We start from the raw sequence: 19660 nt of genomic DNA on the forward strand, positions 1-19660 counted from the left end.
ACTTGTCAATATATTTTGACTGAAAGCTGGTAGAATATCTACAACGTTTTATTGATATTGTTTGTTCCAAAAATGTAAACACTTGTTGAGTTAGAGCAGGATTTTTTTTAAATGTTTCGTCAAAAAATCGCACTACGAAATGACTGGTCTTGGGCCTATATGTGTCTTACAGATTACGCCACTCCATGAAAGTCGATTATATCACCTTCTTGTTGTGCCATACAAGAAAAGCTATTACTCCTCACATAATAAATTGTTGATACCGTTGTCCTATCTACTCATAATTATCCGCATCAGGAAAATCAAGAATGGATCGTTCGTTTAGACATTACACTACACAGCTTGTGTGACCAAGTTTTTGAAACAACAAAAAAGTTCAAAAACATAACCAACTTGTGAAAAATTGTCCTTAAAGAGACACCAACTGATGGCAAATGCTAATACGGGGCACTTCGGGCTCCAGTGAGATAACAATAACAGTTGTAACAGTTGTAAATACTTCAACTTCTTAAAGTTTAACGTTGTACTGCTCGAAATGTTTAGCTTTTTTTTTCTTTCAATTTATGAACATTTAGTCTATATAGTTATCAAAGGTACTAGGATTATAATTTAGTACGCCAGACGCGCGTTTCGTCTACATAAGACTCATAAGTGACGCTCATATCAAAATATGTATATAGCCAAACAAGTACAAATATAAAGACCATTGAGGATCCAAAATTCCAAAAAGTTGTGCCAAATACGGCTAAGGTAATCTATGCCAGTGATAAGAAAATTCTTAGATTTTCGTAAAATTCAAAGTTTTGTAAACAGGAAATTTATAAAAATGACCGTATTATTACCGAAATGTTGACTACTGGGCTGGTGATACCCTCGGGGACGAAACGTCCACCAGCAGTGGCATCGACCCAGTGGTGGAAATAGTTAGCAAATGTACCAGGATTATAATTTAGTACGCCAGACCCGCGTTTCGTCTACATAAGACTCATCAGTGACGCTCATTTCATCTAAAACAAATTTAGAAATTGAAAATCGTTGCAATATTTGTTGAATACTTTATTCACAGATCACGACGGATATGTTCAAGTTGACGTAACTACGTCATGTTTCCGTCGAATGTTAGTTACCACATTTGATTTTTCACCGAGTACTTCCATAATCAGCAGGAAGGATATAACATGTGATGTTGGATGTGGTTACTCTTCCGGAACACCTTATCAGTTAAGGACCTTTAGATGATGTGTTCAAAAATCGAATGTCACGTTTTTCTTGAGTAACCTTCATTAAGCAGACTCGAGACAAATATTTTATGGTGAAAAGTTTCAAATGTAGTTTTTGTTTTAAACACAGGTTCCGACACAATTAATGATCAAGAACGACATCAGAACTCTGCGCAAAAGAAGCTACTAGACATGTACGATAAGTAGCTGTGTTGCATGATGTGCATATGTATTACAAGTTATTGTCTGTCAATCCATATTTGTAAACGGAATTTATCATTATTTGTGTACTTTTAATACCTTCTAGATGTGAAAAACACAGCGGGAAATCTCTATAAGAGGTCAATTTCATAGTTACTTTATAATTTTATTACGTCATATTAACACCGCAATCAGATGAATAGCACTGCATGCGCAACCGCAACATTAGTGTACTGTCGACTTTTGTTGCCAGACGTTGGTGACTGACGTGTGTTAATAACATCGTATTGCAACCTTGTAAATTGATTTGTTATCTAATCATATGACTTCGAGGAAGTCAATTAATAAATATATTTGAGATTTAATGTGATTAAATCTAGTTTATAATTTTATATATGTATGGAACATTCTGCAAATCTCTTACTGAGATATTTGAAATGTATAACCCCTAGATAACGTTTATAAAACACTGATATTGAGTTATCTGAGGTGTATAACCCCGAGATAAAATTCATATACCAATGATGCTGAATTTTTCATGGGATGTGATCCCGAGTTAACGTGCTAGAACACTGGTCCTGAGTAAATCGAGTGGTATGACCACTAAATAACGTTCCCATTAAACAGGTCCTTAGTTTTACAAGGGATATGACCCCTAGATAACGTTCTTATAACAATGCTCCTGAGTTGTACAAGGAATATGAACCCTTTTTCACGTGCATATAACACTGATACTAAGTTTTTCATGGGATATTAAACCTATAAAACATTCATACAATGTATAAAACTGATACTGAAATATTCTTGGTAAGTGACCACCACTAGCGAATACTGATACTGCTTTTCTTTAGGAGTATGTCGTTTGGATCACCTCGTAATGAAACTTGAGTTGACGTTTTGGAGGCCTAGATCAATATAAAACGTACAATTCACGATTTCTCAAAATTTTCACAAAAGAGGTCTTCATTTAGTAAGAACCTATCATGTGTGTCCCCACTTGATGTTACTTGGACAAGCAAACGTGTCCCCACTTGATGTTACTTGGACAAGCATACGTGTCCCTACTTGATGTAAATTGGACAAGCATCCGTGTCCCTACTTGATGTTATGTTTCCCATGCAGTTCATTTTTTGTTAGAAAGTTTATAACCCCTAAATAACGCTTATATAACACAGGTGTATAACCACTGTTGCTGATTTTTTTTTACAGAGATGCGACCCATAGTTAACGTTCCTAAACACTATAATACTGAGTTATTCGAGTATGGCCACTAGATAACGTTCATATAACACTGGTCCTGTTTTTACAAGAGCTACGACCCCTAGATAACGTTCATATAATACCGGTCCTTCGTATTTCAAGGAATATAAACCCTACATAACGTGCATGTAACTCTTATACTGATATATTTTAGACGAATTACCGCTAGCGAACGTCCCTATACAACACTACTAGTATTTATGAGTTTTTCGATGTTTTTTTATCGATAGGAAACGTTACGAAATACTCTTACTGAAATGTTTAAAGTTTATTACCCCTAGAAACATTCATATAACACTGATATTGAGATATTCTAGAAAAAAAGACCCCGAGAAATACAGATCCGTATACAGAATTTCATCTTCATCAGTTATTTCATCTGAATAGAGACCACTACCAATGGTTTTTGATACATAATATGATCCCCTTTTGATACATTTCATTGACCCACTAATGTCCCCACTTAAATATTTTTGATAAGACGAAAAGTCCTCATTCAGAAATCTCAAATCATACTGAGTGTCCCCATTCAGTTCACGAAATAATTGCCATTAATAGTCCTCATTTAGAAAGTCCATACCATACATTTATGTATAGTTTGCGTGTCCCTATTTAGTTCACTTAATTTATGTCATCCAAATAATATTTCTCAGCTACCAACTGTTACATTCAATTATAAAGTTCATTTGTAAGCACAAGACCAACACGAAATAAGTCCCTATGTGATCGTGATGTAGCAGGCGTCTCCATTTGACACCTAGACATGTAGACTGAAGTGATCAGATGCCGCCACCCTCCCTACAGCTGTGTTGTTAAAGGCTTATGGTATTGGAAGAGTACCACTTGGCTTTCGCCATAAAAAAATGTATCTTTAACGACTAAGTTTGCTGTTGCGCAGTACTTCTCATCTGATCACATCAGTGATTCTATGACTACATAGAATTCAATTTAAACTTCATCTTTTAACCAAGGTAAGTTAATAGTCCCCATTTAGAAAGCTTATATCATACATTTATGAATAGTTTGTGTGTCCCTATTTAGATCACTTAATTTATGTAGTAAATAACTTGAAATCTTGGAAGAACAAATGTTTTGTATGTACCCTTTTGTTACCTGTCATCGTCAGTAGAATCTAGAGTTGTCCATGATGTATTTAGCAAAAAGATGGGATAGATTGCAGATTAGCTTAATTGTCTATTCAAAAGGACCGTAAGATTCAGTGACAGAAACAAATATACAAGTGACATCTGCACGAGTAACCAGCTCGTTAAATACAGGAAACAGTAGTATACCGCTGTTCGATGGTCACAAAACAATTGAGAGAAAAAAAAATACGGGTTGCAAACTAAGACCTCAAGGTGAACACATCAACTATAACAACGAACCAACAGAATCACTGATGTGCAACGAAAAACCTTTACATTGTTTCTTTTTTTGACATACAATACCAAATTGACAGAACAAACGAAATGCAATTCATCTTTATTAAAAAAGTTAATATATTAATAAATTTGTTAATCTAAATACAATAAAACTATTGAAGAAATGTCTCCAGGCAAGCAATTGGTTACATTATTTTGTTTATTTAGGATGTCAAAATCTCTTTTTGCATATATTTGTTCTTACATTTACTTTTAATAACAAACAGTTTTCTGACCATAAACAGATGCATGTTTATATCTCTACATTGTTGAAATATTCACATTTGTGTTACACATAACAGACATCAATATACTATTAGCAGTTACAAGCAGATGCATTGTATAGATATATACGCGGTTTATTACAAATATAAGTTGCTGTTGGTTTAAAGTTACAATATAATTGTTTTAGTTTTTACTTTTTGGTAACCATTTCATCTCTCATACAAGGAATTAGCCCTTTTCGGAAAGCTACTTCGAGTAAATCATCTGCAGTTATAATTGTTTTAGGATATTGCTTCATTGCCCATTTCAAAAAGACGCAGAATTCCGACCAATCAACGGAGTTGTCGCTATCCATATCGAGGGCCTGCAACGCTTTTTTGGTATCGTTACATCTGTAACAGGCAAAATAAGGGGCCATGAATCCATTGTAGAAGGAGTCGAAATCCAGGAGGTTATCACCCTGAACTTTATCTTTCAGGTCCCATTCGTCCCATCTTTCACGGATTTCTGTAAGTAGGTTTTGTCCATGTGGTGTCTTCATTGGATCGTTGGCGATTTCGTCTCTTATTTCATCTGTGAGTTTTCCCCCAGATCGGTCAAACAAAACAGCTAACCCACATTTACTCATATACTCTTCTTTCCTAAATATAATAAAAACATGAACAGTGGACTTGTGAAAAAAAAATTAAATACAAAAAAAGTACTAAGCCGAACATTAATTTGTCTTTCGGTGGTGAAGCAGTGTTCGCAGTTTATTTATACCTTGTAACTTTTCATTTTGATTGATTGATTGATTGTTGGTTGCTTTTCATTTTGAACGTAATTTTTATTTCTTTTACCTTTTTAATTAAAGTGGCTTTATTTTCTGGGATTTATATGCTTTGATAAAATTGTACAATACAATGTACTTATTAGATATAAACATGGTGAGGTCGGTGAAAATTGTGCAATGAAAAGAAAACAAGGAAGAGGGTTTCAAATTTAACCAATAGGTTTTCAAATGAAAGCTTTTACAAAGACTCTATTATATAGCGGATGATAAGGGAACATATATTTATTCTTTCGAGCTTCCCCCAGGCATGCTTGGGGGATGCTTGGAGCCTTTTAGAAAAGCTTATTTCATTAAAACACCATTAAAACCCCATAAATGTCAATCAGATTGAGAATCCACGCTGAGTTCAATCAGTAAAAAGCTCATATGAGCCTGTAAAAGATGCTTGTTTATAAATGTGATGTTTAAAAATATATTGGCAATACGTCTTTTAAAAAAGCGATGAAAAAGAAAATTATAGAAAAATCCCTCCTCTCTAAAGATCTTTCAAGTCATAACTTTACTGAATATTCCACATAGAATTTTACATGTTACAATTTCAAGCAGTCTAGCTATGAAATGAATGTATAATACTACGGAACAAAAACATCGTCTGTCGGATGAGATAAAAAGTTCACTATCAAACACATCTGCACTTACTTTTGAAGTATTTGGTTTTTCAACTTGTGTTGTATACTTTATAGAAAATGTAAACAAACCTGTTCGCTCGTAAATCTTCAAGCATGACTTCCTTCATTAAATTGGCTCGCTCTATAGTAAAGTCTTCGTTCTCGCCAAAATAATTGACTAACTTAGTTTGGACCATTTTTGCTGATGAAAGAGTGGTTATTCGAATAGGAGCTTGTTCCTCGAAAAATTCGGCAAAATCAAATTCTTCAGCATTCAAATCAAAAACGAAGTCGAGAGCACGTGCACCATAAACAGGCTGTTTGATGTGGGGATCAACTCCTGTGGTGATTCTGGTCATGTTTATTGCTGCTTTTCTCAGGTACGTGCAATTAAACTTTTTCAGCACTTTTTTGTTTCCCATTCTAATCATATTAAGTATTGTAACTATAGATGGCGCATTTCCCATGGCAGCACCTTCTTTTATTACACTAGCCCAAATTCCATCTGCTCCATCCATAAGTACCTAAATATGGAATAAAATACTCAATTTTCTTTACAAATATAATTACCTTATATCGATGACTATTTTTCCAAGACTGTTTAAAAAGAAATTTTTAAAGTCTAAAATTTTCAAAAACAGTAATTTTAAAAAAGAAAGACATGTCTTGTTGTATACATTAACATTACACATAACTTAAAGAAGCTTCATTTGATGGAAAACATGCTTTGTGTTAACCTCAAACAAGATTTAAACAGAAAACGCACTATCTTTATAGCAAGTACATGTAAAGAGTCTTTCTTTAAACACAAACGATGCAAACTGCTAAGTGCGCACATGTTTTGATCATATTGTTTCTAAAATACGTTTGCAAAATGTACATATCGCTAGAAATGCGTCTGCAGTTTGTCGTTTATCGTTTGTTAGTACAAACGCTACATTTGTTTCTAATTTCAACCTGATTCAACGTTGGATTTGTTTCTACGTTCGTAAAAACAGTCTGTTTACCAACAACATGTATATGCATTATTAAAAGTTCAAACAGGGTAAGTAAACACTGATAAAACGATACATTTGTTTCTACTTTTGTATATAAATAACACCTAACATCCACGCATTCCAACATCTATCTAGATCCCGAACGCAAATACAAACTTATTTTGGATTGATTGTAAAGCAATTGCAAGTCTAGTAATACTAGCATCATGTGATCAATATTTTGTAATATAATTACAATTAAATACTTATAGTATGTACACGGAGTCTTCCGAATAAGATTGTTTGCTATCAGAATGAATTCGGATTGATGTTGGAATACGTGGATGTTAGGTGTCACTTTTATACAACATTTGTTTCTATTTTTCTTGCGTTTAGAAAACAACAACAAACGCCACACAACGTTTACCAAATTTTGGTTACTTAGGCTGCATTTATTTCTAACCAAAATTTTGTAATGTTGTGTGGCGTTTGTTGTTGTTTTCTAAACGCTATGAAAAAAGAAACAAATACAACGTTTAATAAGTCTTTACTGACCCTGTTCGAAACTTTAAATTATGCATGCACATGTTGTTGGTAAACAGATTTTTTACAAAACGTAGAACAAATATATCGTTTAATCAAGTTCAAGTTAGAAACAAATGTAGCGTGTGTACTAACAAACGACGAACGACAAACTGTGGACGCATCTTTATCGATTGCATACTAGTAGTTTGTCAAAGTTTGTGTAAACTTTGCAAACGTATGTTTGAAAGAAATGATCAAAACATGTGCGCGCTTAGCCGTTTGCATCGTTTGTGTTAGAAAGAACGGTACTCAAAGAAATACACTCTTAAAATCAAGGTTGAAGTTAGAAATAAATGTACTAACAAACGATGAACAATAAACTGTAGACGCCCTCTAAGAGAGTGCATAGATTGTCAAAGTTAATGTAAACTTTGCAAACGTATGTTAGAAAAAAAAATTCAAAACATGTGCACGCTTAGTTGTTTGCATCGTTTGTTTTAGAAAGAAAGGTACTGTAAGTTTATTTAACAGGTCATAGTTTTCTATGTTGTGTTTTGTGTACATTTGTTTGTTTGTGTCAGTGTCTTTTGAAACCATGGCATTGTCATACTGTTTCGACTTGAGTTTTAATGTCTCTCTGCCCCTTTCGCCTCTCTTAATTTTTCGCATTTGAATAACAATACATCACAATCTAAACAAAATACCTTTTCATAAAATTTAACAGCTGTTTTAACGTGTTTTAAACGACATTTTGCACTACCATTTAATTCTCTTGTTCTAATTTCTTTTTGTAATTAAAAGGCAACAAATTTAAGATGATTTAATCAAAAGGCATTTTTACCACTTTATAATTACCAAGATCAGGTTTGAAAATTTTTAAGCAACTTATCAGTGAGAGATATATATATGCAAAAAATTATGAGAATTAAAGACATGTAACTTTTATTGTAAGGGCATACCTGCAAAGCTACAGCATCACAGTAGCCAAATTTCTCGTGAACATGCACCAAGAGATGACCTTTGAAATTATTGGCATTCATGACCTTTCTTATATGTTTTGCCCATGCGCCACATTCCTCTGGAAGAGATTGCCCTCTTGGTTCCTCAAACATCAGTCCAAATAATGGTAGTTTACATAAGAAATCAGTTACTTCAAAAACTCTTTCGGAATCAGTTGGCATAGCATCTGGGAGGTCTCTGAAACTTACGAATACTTTTGCCTGTGTACCCAAATTTTTAAAAACCCAGTCTACCCATTTTTTAAGCAATGCGCACATCTCTTTTGTTGTGAATCTGTCAAAATCGTACGTAGAATCTCCAAGATCGATTTCAAAGATAACGTTATACAGACCAGCTTCTTTCATTTTCCTTAGACCTACAGGTATGCTTTCAGTGTCAGGAACTTTCTTCTTTATTGCTGAAAAGGACATATACATGTACAATGTCACAATTGTAGTTTTCAAAGGTACCGGGATTATAATTTAATACGCCAGACATAAGACTCATCAGTGATGCTCAAATCAAAATAGTTATAAAGCCAAAATTGTTATTAACTTATTTCATAATTCAATCATGTTCCTGATTTTGACCTTGTTGCTTGATCTGATTTTTGAATGCAGTGACAGTGATAAATATATAACAGATGTTCACTTTAACAATCCTGCCCAAGAACAATGTAAAACAATGTTTACAAAACAATAATAAGTTGGGGTTTACGAGACGTATAGACAAAGCTGCTGATATTTCTGTGGCACAGAGTCCATCTCGTATAGTGTGGGGAGTCTTTAGATATAGAAAGGTGTGGCATGAGTGCCAATGGGACAACTCTCCATTCAAATAACAATTTATAAATTAAAGTAATATATTATAGGTCAAGGTACGGTCTTCAACACGGAGCCTTGGCTCACACCGAACATAAAGGGCCCCAAAAATTCCCAATGTAAAACCATTCAAACGGGAAAACCAACGGTCCAATCTATATAAAAACGAGAAACGAGAAACACATATGAACTACATAAATTAAACAGACGATAACTACTATACATCAGATTCCTGACTTAGGACATTTGTTTTTCTGATAATAAATATTTCTGAGCATGGTCTCTCTGTCCGTCTTTTTTCTCCATTGACTTATGTTTTTTTTTCTTTCTACGTGACATCTCTTTCCTTATTATACATTGAATGCTTGATGCTGTTAAACTTTGATTTTATTTTAAATACATATTCAGAACAATGACTTTATTTAAGAATTGGATGCTTCTTTTTAGTACTTCATTGGGGTGTAAAAGCGTTGACCGAAGTACAGTTTATATTTCCGCGCTTCATTCTAAAAAATATGCGCACGGTCAACGTTTTTACAACCTTGTGAAGTTACAAAAAGAAGCAACTAATACTTACAATTACATTGTTTAGCTAGGATCATGAAAACACTATTTTTAAAAAAAATAATTTACCTGTGCACTTATGTTGGGACCTCGTGTTATCATGAATGATAAGTTTTATTGAGTCATGCAATTGTTTAAGGGATAAAATGTGATGTGCACTTAGCCTATCAGAATAACGTATCATAATGAAATATACATCTAATGTAATTATAAGTAACTGACCTTCAGTTATTTCTGAGAAAGCCCAAAGACTTGCACGATCCTCTCCTTTTTCAATGAGTTGTTTGATAAAGACATCATCTACACGAGTGCTGTGGTTGAAGGAGGCAACTATTGTATGCTTAAATCCACATTTTTTAACTTCGTCATAAACTTTCCACTTGTTTTCAATGGTGTGACCTCTAAGCTGGCCTACTGTGCTCTCTCTTATTGAGTTGTCTAGGACAAACAAATCTAAATCTTTTAGTACTTCGTATTTCTTTATACTTTCGGCAGCATCTTGTTCATAGACTTTGGCCAAGTTTTTAAACTGACTATTGCATGCTTCACGTGCCATTTTCTTTATCTGAAAATATAAATGGTGCATGCATGGTCACTTAAATTTGTTTAATTAAACACGAAAATAACAATTTTGGACCAGAAAAGTCTCAGACCCAACAATTGGAAAACATTTTAACAGTAAATTTGCTAAAGCTCAAACACATTTCGCTTAGCAAAGTAGAATAAACAGCTGCGCCATGAGCGCATGATACGCCCGACGTCTTATGTGGAAGTTATATGCAATAATCATAAATAGTTTCGGAGAAAGTTTTAAGCAATAACCATATATAGTTTGTGAGACACGGTGGGAAACCCCCCGCCCTGTTTTTTTTTTTACAAAAAACTAAATATCACTAAAATAAAATTTTGAATCAAAACCAAAAAGTATACAGATCTTTAAATTGATATAACAAAACAGTGTGTAAAGTTTTAAGCAATAATCATAAATTATTATAGAGATACGGCGCGACATTTAAAAAAAATCCCCTGTTTAACAAAATACTCAATAACTCAAAAATAAAATTTTGAATCATCACCAAAAAGAATACAGATCTTTAGATCAATATAACAAAGAAGTGTGTAAAGTTTTAAGCAATAATCATAAATTATTATAGAGATACGGCACAACATGTAAAAAAACCCTCCCCCTTTTTTACAAAATACTTAATCACTCAAAAATGAAATTTTGAATCATCATCAAAAAGTATACAGACCACTGCCCTTTCCTCGATCTTGATATCTATATCACTAACGGAAAGCTGAATACTAAAATTTATGATAAAAGGGATGATTTTTCATTTCCTATCGTTAATTATCCGTTTTTAGATGGTGACGTTCCCTTGTCACCATCTTACGGTGTTTATATATCTCAACTTGTACGATTCGCTCGTGTATGTAACAATGTTTTAGATTTTAACGAGAGAAATTTATGTATTACTGAAAAATTATTACACCAGGGTTTTCGATATCACAAACTAGTCAAAACATTTACTAAATTTTATCATCGGTATAAAGACATCATTCGTAAATATAGCTCAACACGCAGACTTTTTATACGTTCAGGTATTTCACATCCAATTTTTTATGGAAATATTCTTTATAAAGCACAAAGGTGTCAGTATTCACCTCATAAACTTACAAAACCTTTGAATAGACTTATTAAGAAGGGATATAATTACGATACTGTTGTCAAGTCATTAAAGATTGCATATTTTGGCGTTAATATTGAGTCACTGATAAGGTCTTTGCGTCGGAACTAAACACATTTATTCTAAAAACAGTTGTTGGCATGACACGGGTTATGTTCTTCTCATATATGTTATGATGGTATGATACTAAACCCCTTACGGGAAGGATTGTGCCTGATGTTCATATGATGAAATCATAATCTTTCAGTCAGTTTAATTGAAGTCTGGAGCTGGCATGTCAGTTAACTGCTAGTAGTCTGTTGTTATTTATGTATTATTGTCATTTTGTTTATTTTCTTTGGTTACATCTTCTGACATCAGACTCGGACTTCTCTTGAACTGAATTTTAATGTGCGTATTGTTATGCTTTTACTTTTCTACACTGGTTAGAGGTATAGGGGGAGGGTTGAGATCTCACAAACATGTTTAACCCCGCCGCATTTTTGCGCCTGTCCCAAGTCAGGAGCCTCTGGCCTTTGTTAGTCTTGTATTATTTAAATTTTAGTTTCTTGTGTACAATTTGGAAATTAGTATGGCGTTCATTATCACTGAACTAGTATATATTTGTTTAGGGGCCAGCTGAAGGACGCCTCCGGGTGCGGGAATTTCTCGCTACATTGAAGACCTGTTGGTGACCTTCTGCTGTTGTGTTTTTTTATTTTGGTCGGGTTGTTGTCTCTTTGACACATTCCCCATTTCCATTCTCAATTTTATTTTTTACAGAGTTTGTCTTTAGTGCCGTGTGGAGGCAGTAGAGTGCCTCCCCGTGCTTCAGGTTTATGCTCTTATAATATACTAGATTATGGAGTGTGTGTCCGAGCGAGAACTTCTCTAGTTCATTACTTTAGGAATGTTTATCAAAAAGTAGTATTTCAATATTCAGCCCCATTCTACTAATTGGTCAGCCATCAGTCATACCCTGATATACACTATCTTTTTCGGGTAATTAATACTGATAGCGTTCGACATTTTCAGCCGAACAAATTTATCACTTTTACTTAACTTAATTATTGTATGCTGGTTCATATTCTGGACGCCAATCTTTGCTCCTTTATTATGTAATTCACTAACAAAACAATTATGAAACTAAGAAACGGAAAAATACTAAATACTAAACTTGTTCAAAGGGTATCTACACGTCTCAATTTTCAAAATCGGTTATCTAAAAATACTACCATCGCTAACATTTTTAACAATAAAAATCGTGGTTACCCTTCTATCGATAAGTGTCATGCCAAAAAATGACTTACATGTCCCCGTCTTTCCACCAACAATACGGTAAGGTCCACGTTTAATGGTCGCACATTTTCTTTAAATTTTGAAACTGATATTACTTGAAAAACAAACAGTATTATTTATTTACTCACATGAAACAAACCGGGATGTGGTATTCAGTACGTAGGAGAAACTGGAAGATATTTATCAAAACGCACTCAAGAACATCTGTATCGTTTTAAAAGACCTAATAAATTCAAAAGTATCATTTACCAACACCTTAAGAAGCACAACCATCCTTTTAAATATTTAGCAGTTCAACCTTTAGAAGTAGTAAATAAGCAGCCTGGTGAATCGCATTCAAAGTTTGTACGATCACGGAAAATAATTGAATTAAATTGGATTAAAAAATTACAGACAGTTTACCCTCTCGGTCTAAATGATAATATCATGGGAATTGGTAATATATCTAGAACCAATTCCGTTAACATTTTGGATATTGTTTCTAAAACTGTTCGTAAAAACCGTTCTCACGGTTGTAGAACAAATCGCAATCAAAGAAAATTTCGGGCCAATCATACCAATATTTCGGACCTTATTTCTATTTCAAAAAACAACGGCAGACATTATCTGTTAACAAAACTCTGTTCGTTTCCGGTTAATAAGTTAAATAAAATTTTGGAGGATTGCAACACAACTTCATATAGCAGTCCTAAGTATGAAATTGTTCAAATTATTATGGCATATTGTTATTCTAAATTATTTCCCAAAATTGATCGCCCTGAAGATCATAAAAAACATTTTATTAAAATTAAGTATGTCAACAAAGGCTTTGATTTTGTAAATATTGCCGGTATATTTAACGACCATTCTGTTAAAGAACAAATTCCTGGATATTTTGACAATACTGAGCTACCTCTTATTTGTTATATTTACAAGAAATCTACCCGGAAATTTGTGTTTAATTATAGTCAATTGTGTAAAGATGTTAATATCAGTGAAAATACACCTACTTCATGTAATTGCAGTAATTCCGAATATATTTATGGACCCATTTCCCATGTTATAACAGGAGATCTTAACATCGTTCAAGACCGAGAGTTAAAATCATTTCTCAGTAAAGGACCTAAATATCGGCCCCCGTCAATTATTAATTGGAATGAGTGTCGTAATATCATCCACGACTCACTCCTTACTTACTGTATGAAATGGATAAAACGGGAAAAAGCTGACAAAAAATCTTTGGACTCTTTTTTTAATTCAGTAATGAAGATAGTTGATATACGTATTCAACATTTTAAAGAACATTTTACTATTAACAATAACCACAATAAACCTATTTCTCGTATCAAACATAAACTAAAAGAACTAGCCAAGGAATTTGTTTTTGTCCCGGCCGATAAAGCTGCTAATAATATTATTATTGTTTGACGTAAATTTTACATCGAGGTTCTGAAAAAGGAAATCACCAATTCACCAACATTCCAACTGACTCCATTTTCAGAAAACGAAATCTGTAACAAACATAAACTTTTAGCCACCGCTTTACAAGCAGAGCCAAATACAATGAAAGTTCCAACTATGTATTGGCTTCCGAAGCTACACAAAAACCCTTACAAATATAGATTTATTTCGTCTTCAAGCCATTGTTCAACTACTAAATTGTCTATTATTCTTACCAGCACACTTGGTACAATTAAAAACCTTATAATAAATTGTTCAAATAAGGCCTTCGAAAATAGTGGAATAAATTACTTTTGGAGTGTCAAGAACTCGTTGGAAGTACTTGATAAATTGCATGCTTATATTGGTGATTTTGAATCTGTTCAAAGTTTTGATTTTTCTACCCTGTATACCACATTGCCTCACATTCTCATTAAGAAAAAATTCACACATCTAATTAAATGGGCATTCAAAAAATCAGAATGTGAATATATATGTTCAAACTCTTTTAGGTCATTTTTTAGTAGCAATAAACAAAAAAACTATGTTAATTGGACATGCTTTGATACTATATATGCCCTTGAATTTTTACTAGATAACATTTTTGTTCGCTTTGGGGATTCCGTATATCGTCAGATTATCGGAATTCCAATGGGGACTAACTGTGCACCACTTATTGCGGACCTCTTTTTGTATTGTTACGAGTTACAATTTATGACAAAAATAAGCAAAGACCCATCAAAACAACATCTGATAAACAAATTTAATAATACTTTTAGATATTTGGATGATATTTTGGCTCTCAATAATGACGACTTCAGTATGTATATTAATGAAATTTATCCTGGTGAACTCACTTTAAATAAAGCTAATACTAACAATGACCACTGCCCTTTCCTCGATCTTGATATCTATATCACTAACGGAAAGCTGAATACTAAAATTTATGATAAAAGGGATGATTTTTCATTTCCTATCGTTAATTATCCGTTTTTAGATGGTGACGTTCCCTTGTCACCATCTTACGGTGTTTATATATCTCAACTTGTAAGATTCGCTCGTGTATGTAACAATGTTTTAGATTTTAACGAGAGAAATTTATGTATTACTGAAAAATTATTACACCAGGGTTTTCGATATCACAAACTAGTCAAAACATTTACTAAATTTTATCATCGGTATAAAGACATCATTCGTAAATATAGCTCAACATGCAGACTTTTTATACGTTCAGGTATTTCACATCCAATTTTTTATGGAAATATTCTTTATAAAGCACAAAGGTGTCAGTATTCACCTCATAAACTTACAAAACCTTTGAATAGACTTATTAAGAAGGGATATAATTACGATACTGTTGTCAAGTCATTAAAGATTGCATATTTTGGCGTTAATATTGAGTCACTGATAAGGTCTTTGCGTCGGAACTAAACACATTTATTCTAAAAACAGTTGTTGGCATGACACGGGTTATGTTCTTCTCATATATGTTATGATGGTATGATACTAAACCCCTTACGGGAAGGATTGTGCCTGATGTTCATATGATGAAATCATAATCTTTCAGTCAGTTTAATTGAAGTCTGGAGCTGGCATGTCAGTTAACTGCTAGTAGTCTGTTGTTATTTATGTATTATTGTCATTTTGTTTATTTTCTTTGGTTACATCTTCTGACATCAGACTCGGACTTCTCTTGAACTGAATTTTAATGTGCGTATTGTTATGCTTTTACTTTTCTACACTGGTTAGAGGTATAGGGGGAGGGTTGAGATCTCACAAACATGTTTAACCCCGCCGCATTTTTGCGCCTGTCCCAAGTCAGGAGCCTCTGGCCTTTGTTAGTCTTGTATTATTTAAATTTTAGTTTCTTGTGTACAATTTGGAAATTAGTATGGCGTTCATTATCACTGAACTAGTATATATTTGTTTAGGGGCCAGCTGAAGGACGCCTCCGGGTGCGGGAATTTCTCGCTACATTGAAGACCTGTTGGTGACCTTCTGCTGTTGTGTTTTTTTATTTTGGTCGGGTTGTTGTCTCTTTGACACATTCCCCATTTCCATTCTCAATTTTAGATCTTAAGATTAATATAATAAAGACATGTGTAAAGTTTGTAGCAATAATCATAAATCGATTTTGAGATATGGCGCGACATGTAAAAAAAAAAACTTCCCCTTTTTGACAAAATACTCAATAACTCAAAAATGAAATTTTAAATCATCACCAAAAAGTATACGGATATTAAGATTAATATAACTAAGAAGTGTTTAAAGTTTAAAGCCATATTCAAGAATCGTTTTTGAGATACAGTGCGACATGTGAAAAAAAACACACCCCTGTTTTAGTTACAAAGTGCCGTAATTTAAAAAGTTTAAATCTAATTTTCACCAAAAAGTATACAGATCATTTGACCATCATAAGAAACAACTGTATTAAGTTTCATGAAATTTGGATGCGTCGTTCTCAAGTTACGGTGCGACATGTTTACGCCGGACAGACGGACAGACGGACCGATAGACAGACTGACACAGGACATGTGTATACCATAATACGTCCAAAATTTTGACGGGCGTATAAAAACTATATTTGGTTTAAAGTCGAAGGTTTCGTCATTGTATTTGAATGTTTTTACATATTTGAATTTATTTGATGCTTACATTAGTAGTATTTCATGTTATGGTTGTAAAATTGGTGTCCTCTCATTTATCCAACTTTTTTGAAATAAGGCATTCTCATTTAGCCAACTTTTTATTTTTGTTAATTATTGGGTTGTTTGTTAAGTAATTATGGTGTCTTTCTAAAACTTGACAGTAAATTTGTTCCTGTATGTTTTAATATTATCTACAAAATATTATATAAAAATAGGCGATAGTAAACTTGTTACATTTTATTTTTAAATAAAATTTAGTATATATTAAATAATGTCAATAATGAATAAATGTTTCATCAATTATACAGAAGAAACCCACAAATCAGTAATATTTTTAGATCAACATTTTAAAAAATGAATCTGCTGAACATTCATTTAGTCACGGTGTGCTATTGATATTTCTGTGCCAGTATTTTATAACCAATGTGCTTGAATTGCTTTTGATTTGTTTATATATCTACATATAAATGTCGTACTTTTCTTTCAACCTATGTCGTCTGGACTTTAGCTTGCCTGGTAAAAACGAAGAATTCCAAAATAACTATATTTTATTACAACTGAGATCTCATGGCAACTCTTGTAATACAATTTCAAATAAATGCATACAATATATATAGTTTGAATCGTACATAGATAATATTGTCAAGCTGTAATATACTGAATGTTACTTGCTATAACGTATACACAAATATTTCTGTTCTGGAGATCAATCCTGCATCGGTACGATTTCAATATACTTGAAACAACAAATATTTTCTGTATGTTCTGTTGTCAAGATAAACCAAAGCGACAAACAAAGATTTCTCTAAACTTCGTTGATTATTGAATATAAGCAAATAACAGAATTATGCTTTACTACAAATAAATTATGTTTCGATTTCACCAACCTCTTGTATACAAATTCGCATGGAATACTGAATATTTATAAAATAAATAACGTTTACGGAATTAATGTTTACTGCATATTTTCACTTAAAAATCATCTATATTAATCGTAATGTAATAAAATAAAAACGCTCATTTTAAATGAATAAAACTAAATAAATAAAACTAAATTAAAAAGTAAATGTGAAATGTAATTTTCATAAAAAGTATGCTTTAAAATATTAAATATGAATTACCTGGTAAAAACGAAGAATTCCAAAATAACTATATTTTATAACAACTGAGATCTCATGGCAACTGACGAATAGCCCAAAACACTAGCTTAAAAAGGTCGTTGCTCACGTGCTTAGAGATCCCAGGTTTTCTTCGATTTACCGATGAAAATTTTCGTTACATAATTTCGTAACTGACCACAACATTTTAATTATTCACTCATAATTTTGTCTTGTCAACCAAGCTGACACTTTCATCTAAATTATTGATTTTCGTATACCTATGTTGCGACAATCTATGTAATTTTGACACTAGGCTTAATTGCCTACACTCTTTCTTTTATTCAAAATATAGCATGTATAATTAATGAATAAATAATTATCAATATTTGTCAAACATCTGTAAAATCTTTTTTCTTCTAAATTGTCCATTTTTACAAATACATTTTGAGAATAGAAAATAAAGTATTTAATAAAAGAAAGTTTGCAAAGCTGTTATATTTCCTATTTTGCAAATTTGGAATTTCAAAATATATCTATAACATCTCCCCTCTGCCTATTCCGAATTTGCAAAATAGGAAATATAACATATGTACTAGAACACCCCCCCTGAAATCGTTTTAAACTCCGAAAATAAAGTGTATTGGCTTTTTACTATCAATTCTTAGTTCACAAATCAATTTTTAGCCCAGCTCCTGCTTTTTCCCAAAAAAAATCTAATTTGTTTCTATTAATTTCAATAATGTAAGCGTTTTACTGTATATTATGAACATTCATTACTATAAATAAACTTATAATGTAAAGAGTCTTATAACAACAACACTTCAGATACTGCTGCAGAAATTTTGACTTCTGGCCAAGGGAAGCTAGCGTAAAGGTACGGAACTGTTTGTAATTTATTAATAAACTTGTTATTTTAGTATCCGGACGCCTTTTTTTATCTCCCAAAATAACACAAACGGAATAATCATAAAAGAGGATGTTAATGCGACTAAACGTGGTACCTTTAGAACATTTAATAGTAAAGATATATGTTGTTTGAATTTTGTTCTGTCAGTCTGTGTAATAAAACATATTCAACTTATATTTTGTCCCATTTGGATCATTTGGTCAGAAGAACAGAAAAAAGCGAATGAAGAGTATCTATTACACAAAAAAAGCTCCATCTCAATGAAAAATCTCTAAATGAATAAAAACGCAACTGATATTTTTATATCCAGTTTCAAATTTTAATTAACGGTTAAAAAACTTTAAAATACTTTCAGATGATTAATAAAATTAACGCTACCAATTTTCTTGCACCAGATGCGCATTCTACAATACATGTCTCTTCAGTGATGCTCGTGGCCAAAATATTTGAAATCCAAAGCTTATATAAAAGATGAAGAGCTATAATCCAAAAGTTCCAAAAAGTATAGCCAAATTCGTGAAAGGATTCAGAGCTTTGCATGAGGGAGATACATTCCTTAATTTATAATATTTTCTAATATTTTGAAACAGCAAATTTAAATAACACACATAATCCGTATTTTCATGCCAGTACCGAAGTACTGGCTACTGGGCTGGTGATGCCCTCCGGGACTAATAGTCAACCAGCAGGGGCATCGACCCAGTGGTAGTGATAAAATAAACGGTACCAATAAATTACATTAACTTATAATGTCAGTTGCACATTTTAACATGCTATGCTAAATAAATTTAAATACTACAGAAAATTTAATCAATTCAATTCAATTCAATATTTTATTTACGTCTCACCTTAATCCGGGTAGCCTAATTTTCAGTTTTATTTTTCACCTGTCATTTAACTCAAACTCTAATTGAAAAACCCTTTGTTCTCGATTACCTTTGATCTCATCTATCCAACTTTTTTTTTA

The 19660-nt window shown here is 32.7% G+C and overlaps 1 protein-coding gene across 4 annotated transcripts in view; it reads right to left on the bottom strand.

Annotated features, from left to right (window-relative positions):
- Positions 1-4151: 4151 nt before the first annotated feature.
- The window catches only part of LOC134724801 (uncharacterized), a 39668-nt gene continuing 24159 nt past the window's right edge, over positions 4152-19660 (bottom strand). For 3 of the 4 annotated variants that reach the window (XM_063588058.1, XM_063588056.1, XM_063588059.1), the window contains exons 2-5: positions 9876-10218; positions 8229-8686; positions 5858-6291; positions 4152-4968 (exon numbers count right to left, since the gene is read on the bottom strand). In XM_063588058.1, the coding sequence (XP_063444128.1) occupies positions 4518-4968; positions 5858-6291; positions 8229-8686; positions 9876-10209 (1677 nt within the window). In that variant the 5' untranslated portion in view covers positions 10210-10218 and the 3' untranslated portion in view covers positions 4152-4517. Of the gene's footprint in view, positions 4969-5857; positions 6292-8228; positions 8687-9875; positions 10219-17807; positions 18039-19660 lie in introns of those variants that run through there. The other variant, XM_063588057.1, reaches the window with a different exon arrangement.

Source organism: Mytilus trossulus, chromosome 7 (assembly GCF_036588685.1).
Source record: "Mytilus trossulus isolate FHL-02 chromosome 7, PNRI_Mtr1.1.1.hap1, whole genome shotgun sequence".
In the NCBI taxonomy this organism is placed as follows: domain Eukaryota; kingdom Metazoa; phylum Mollusca; class Bivalvia; order Mytilida; family Mytilidae; genus Mytilus; species Mytilus trossulus.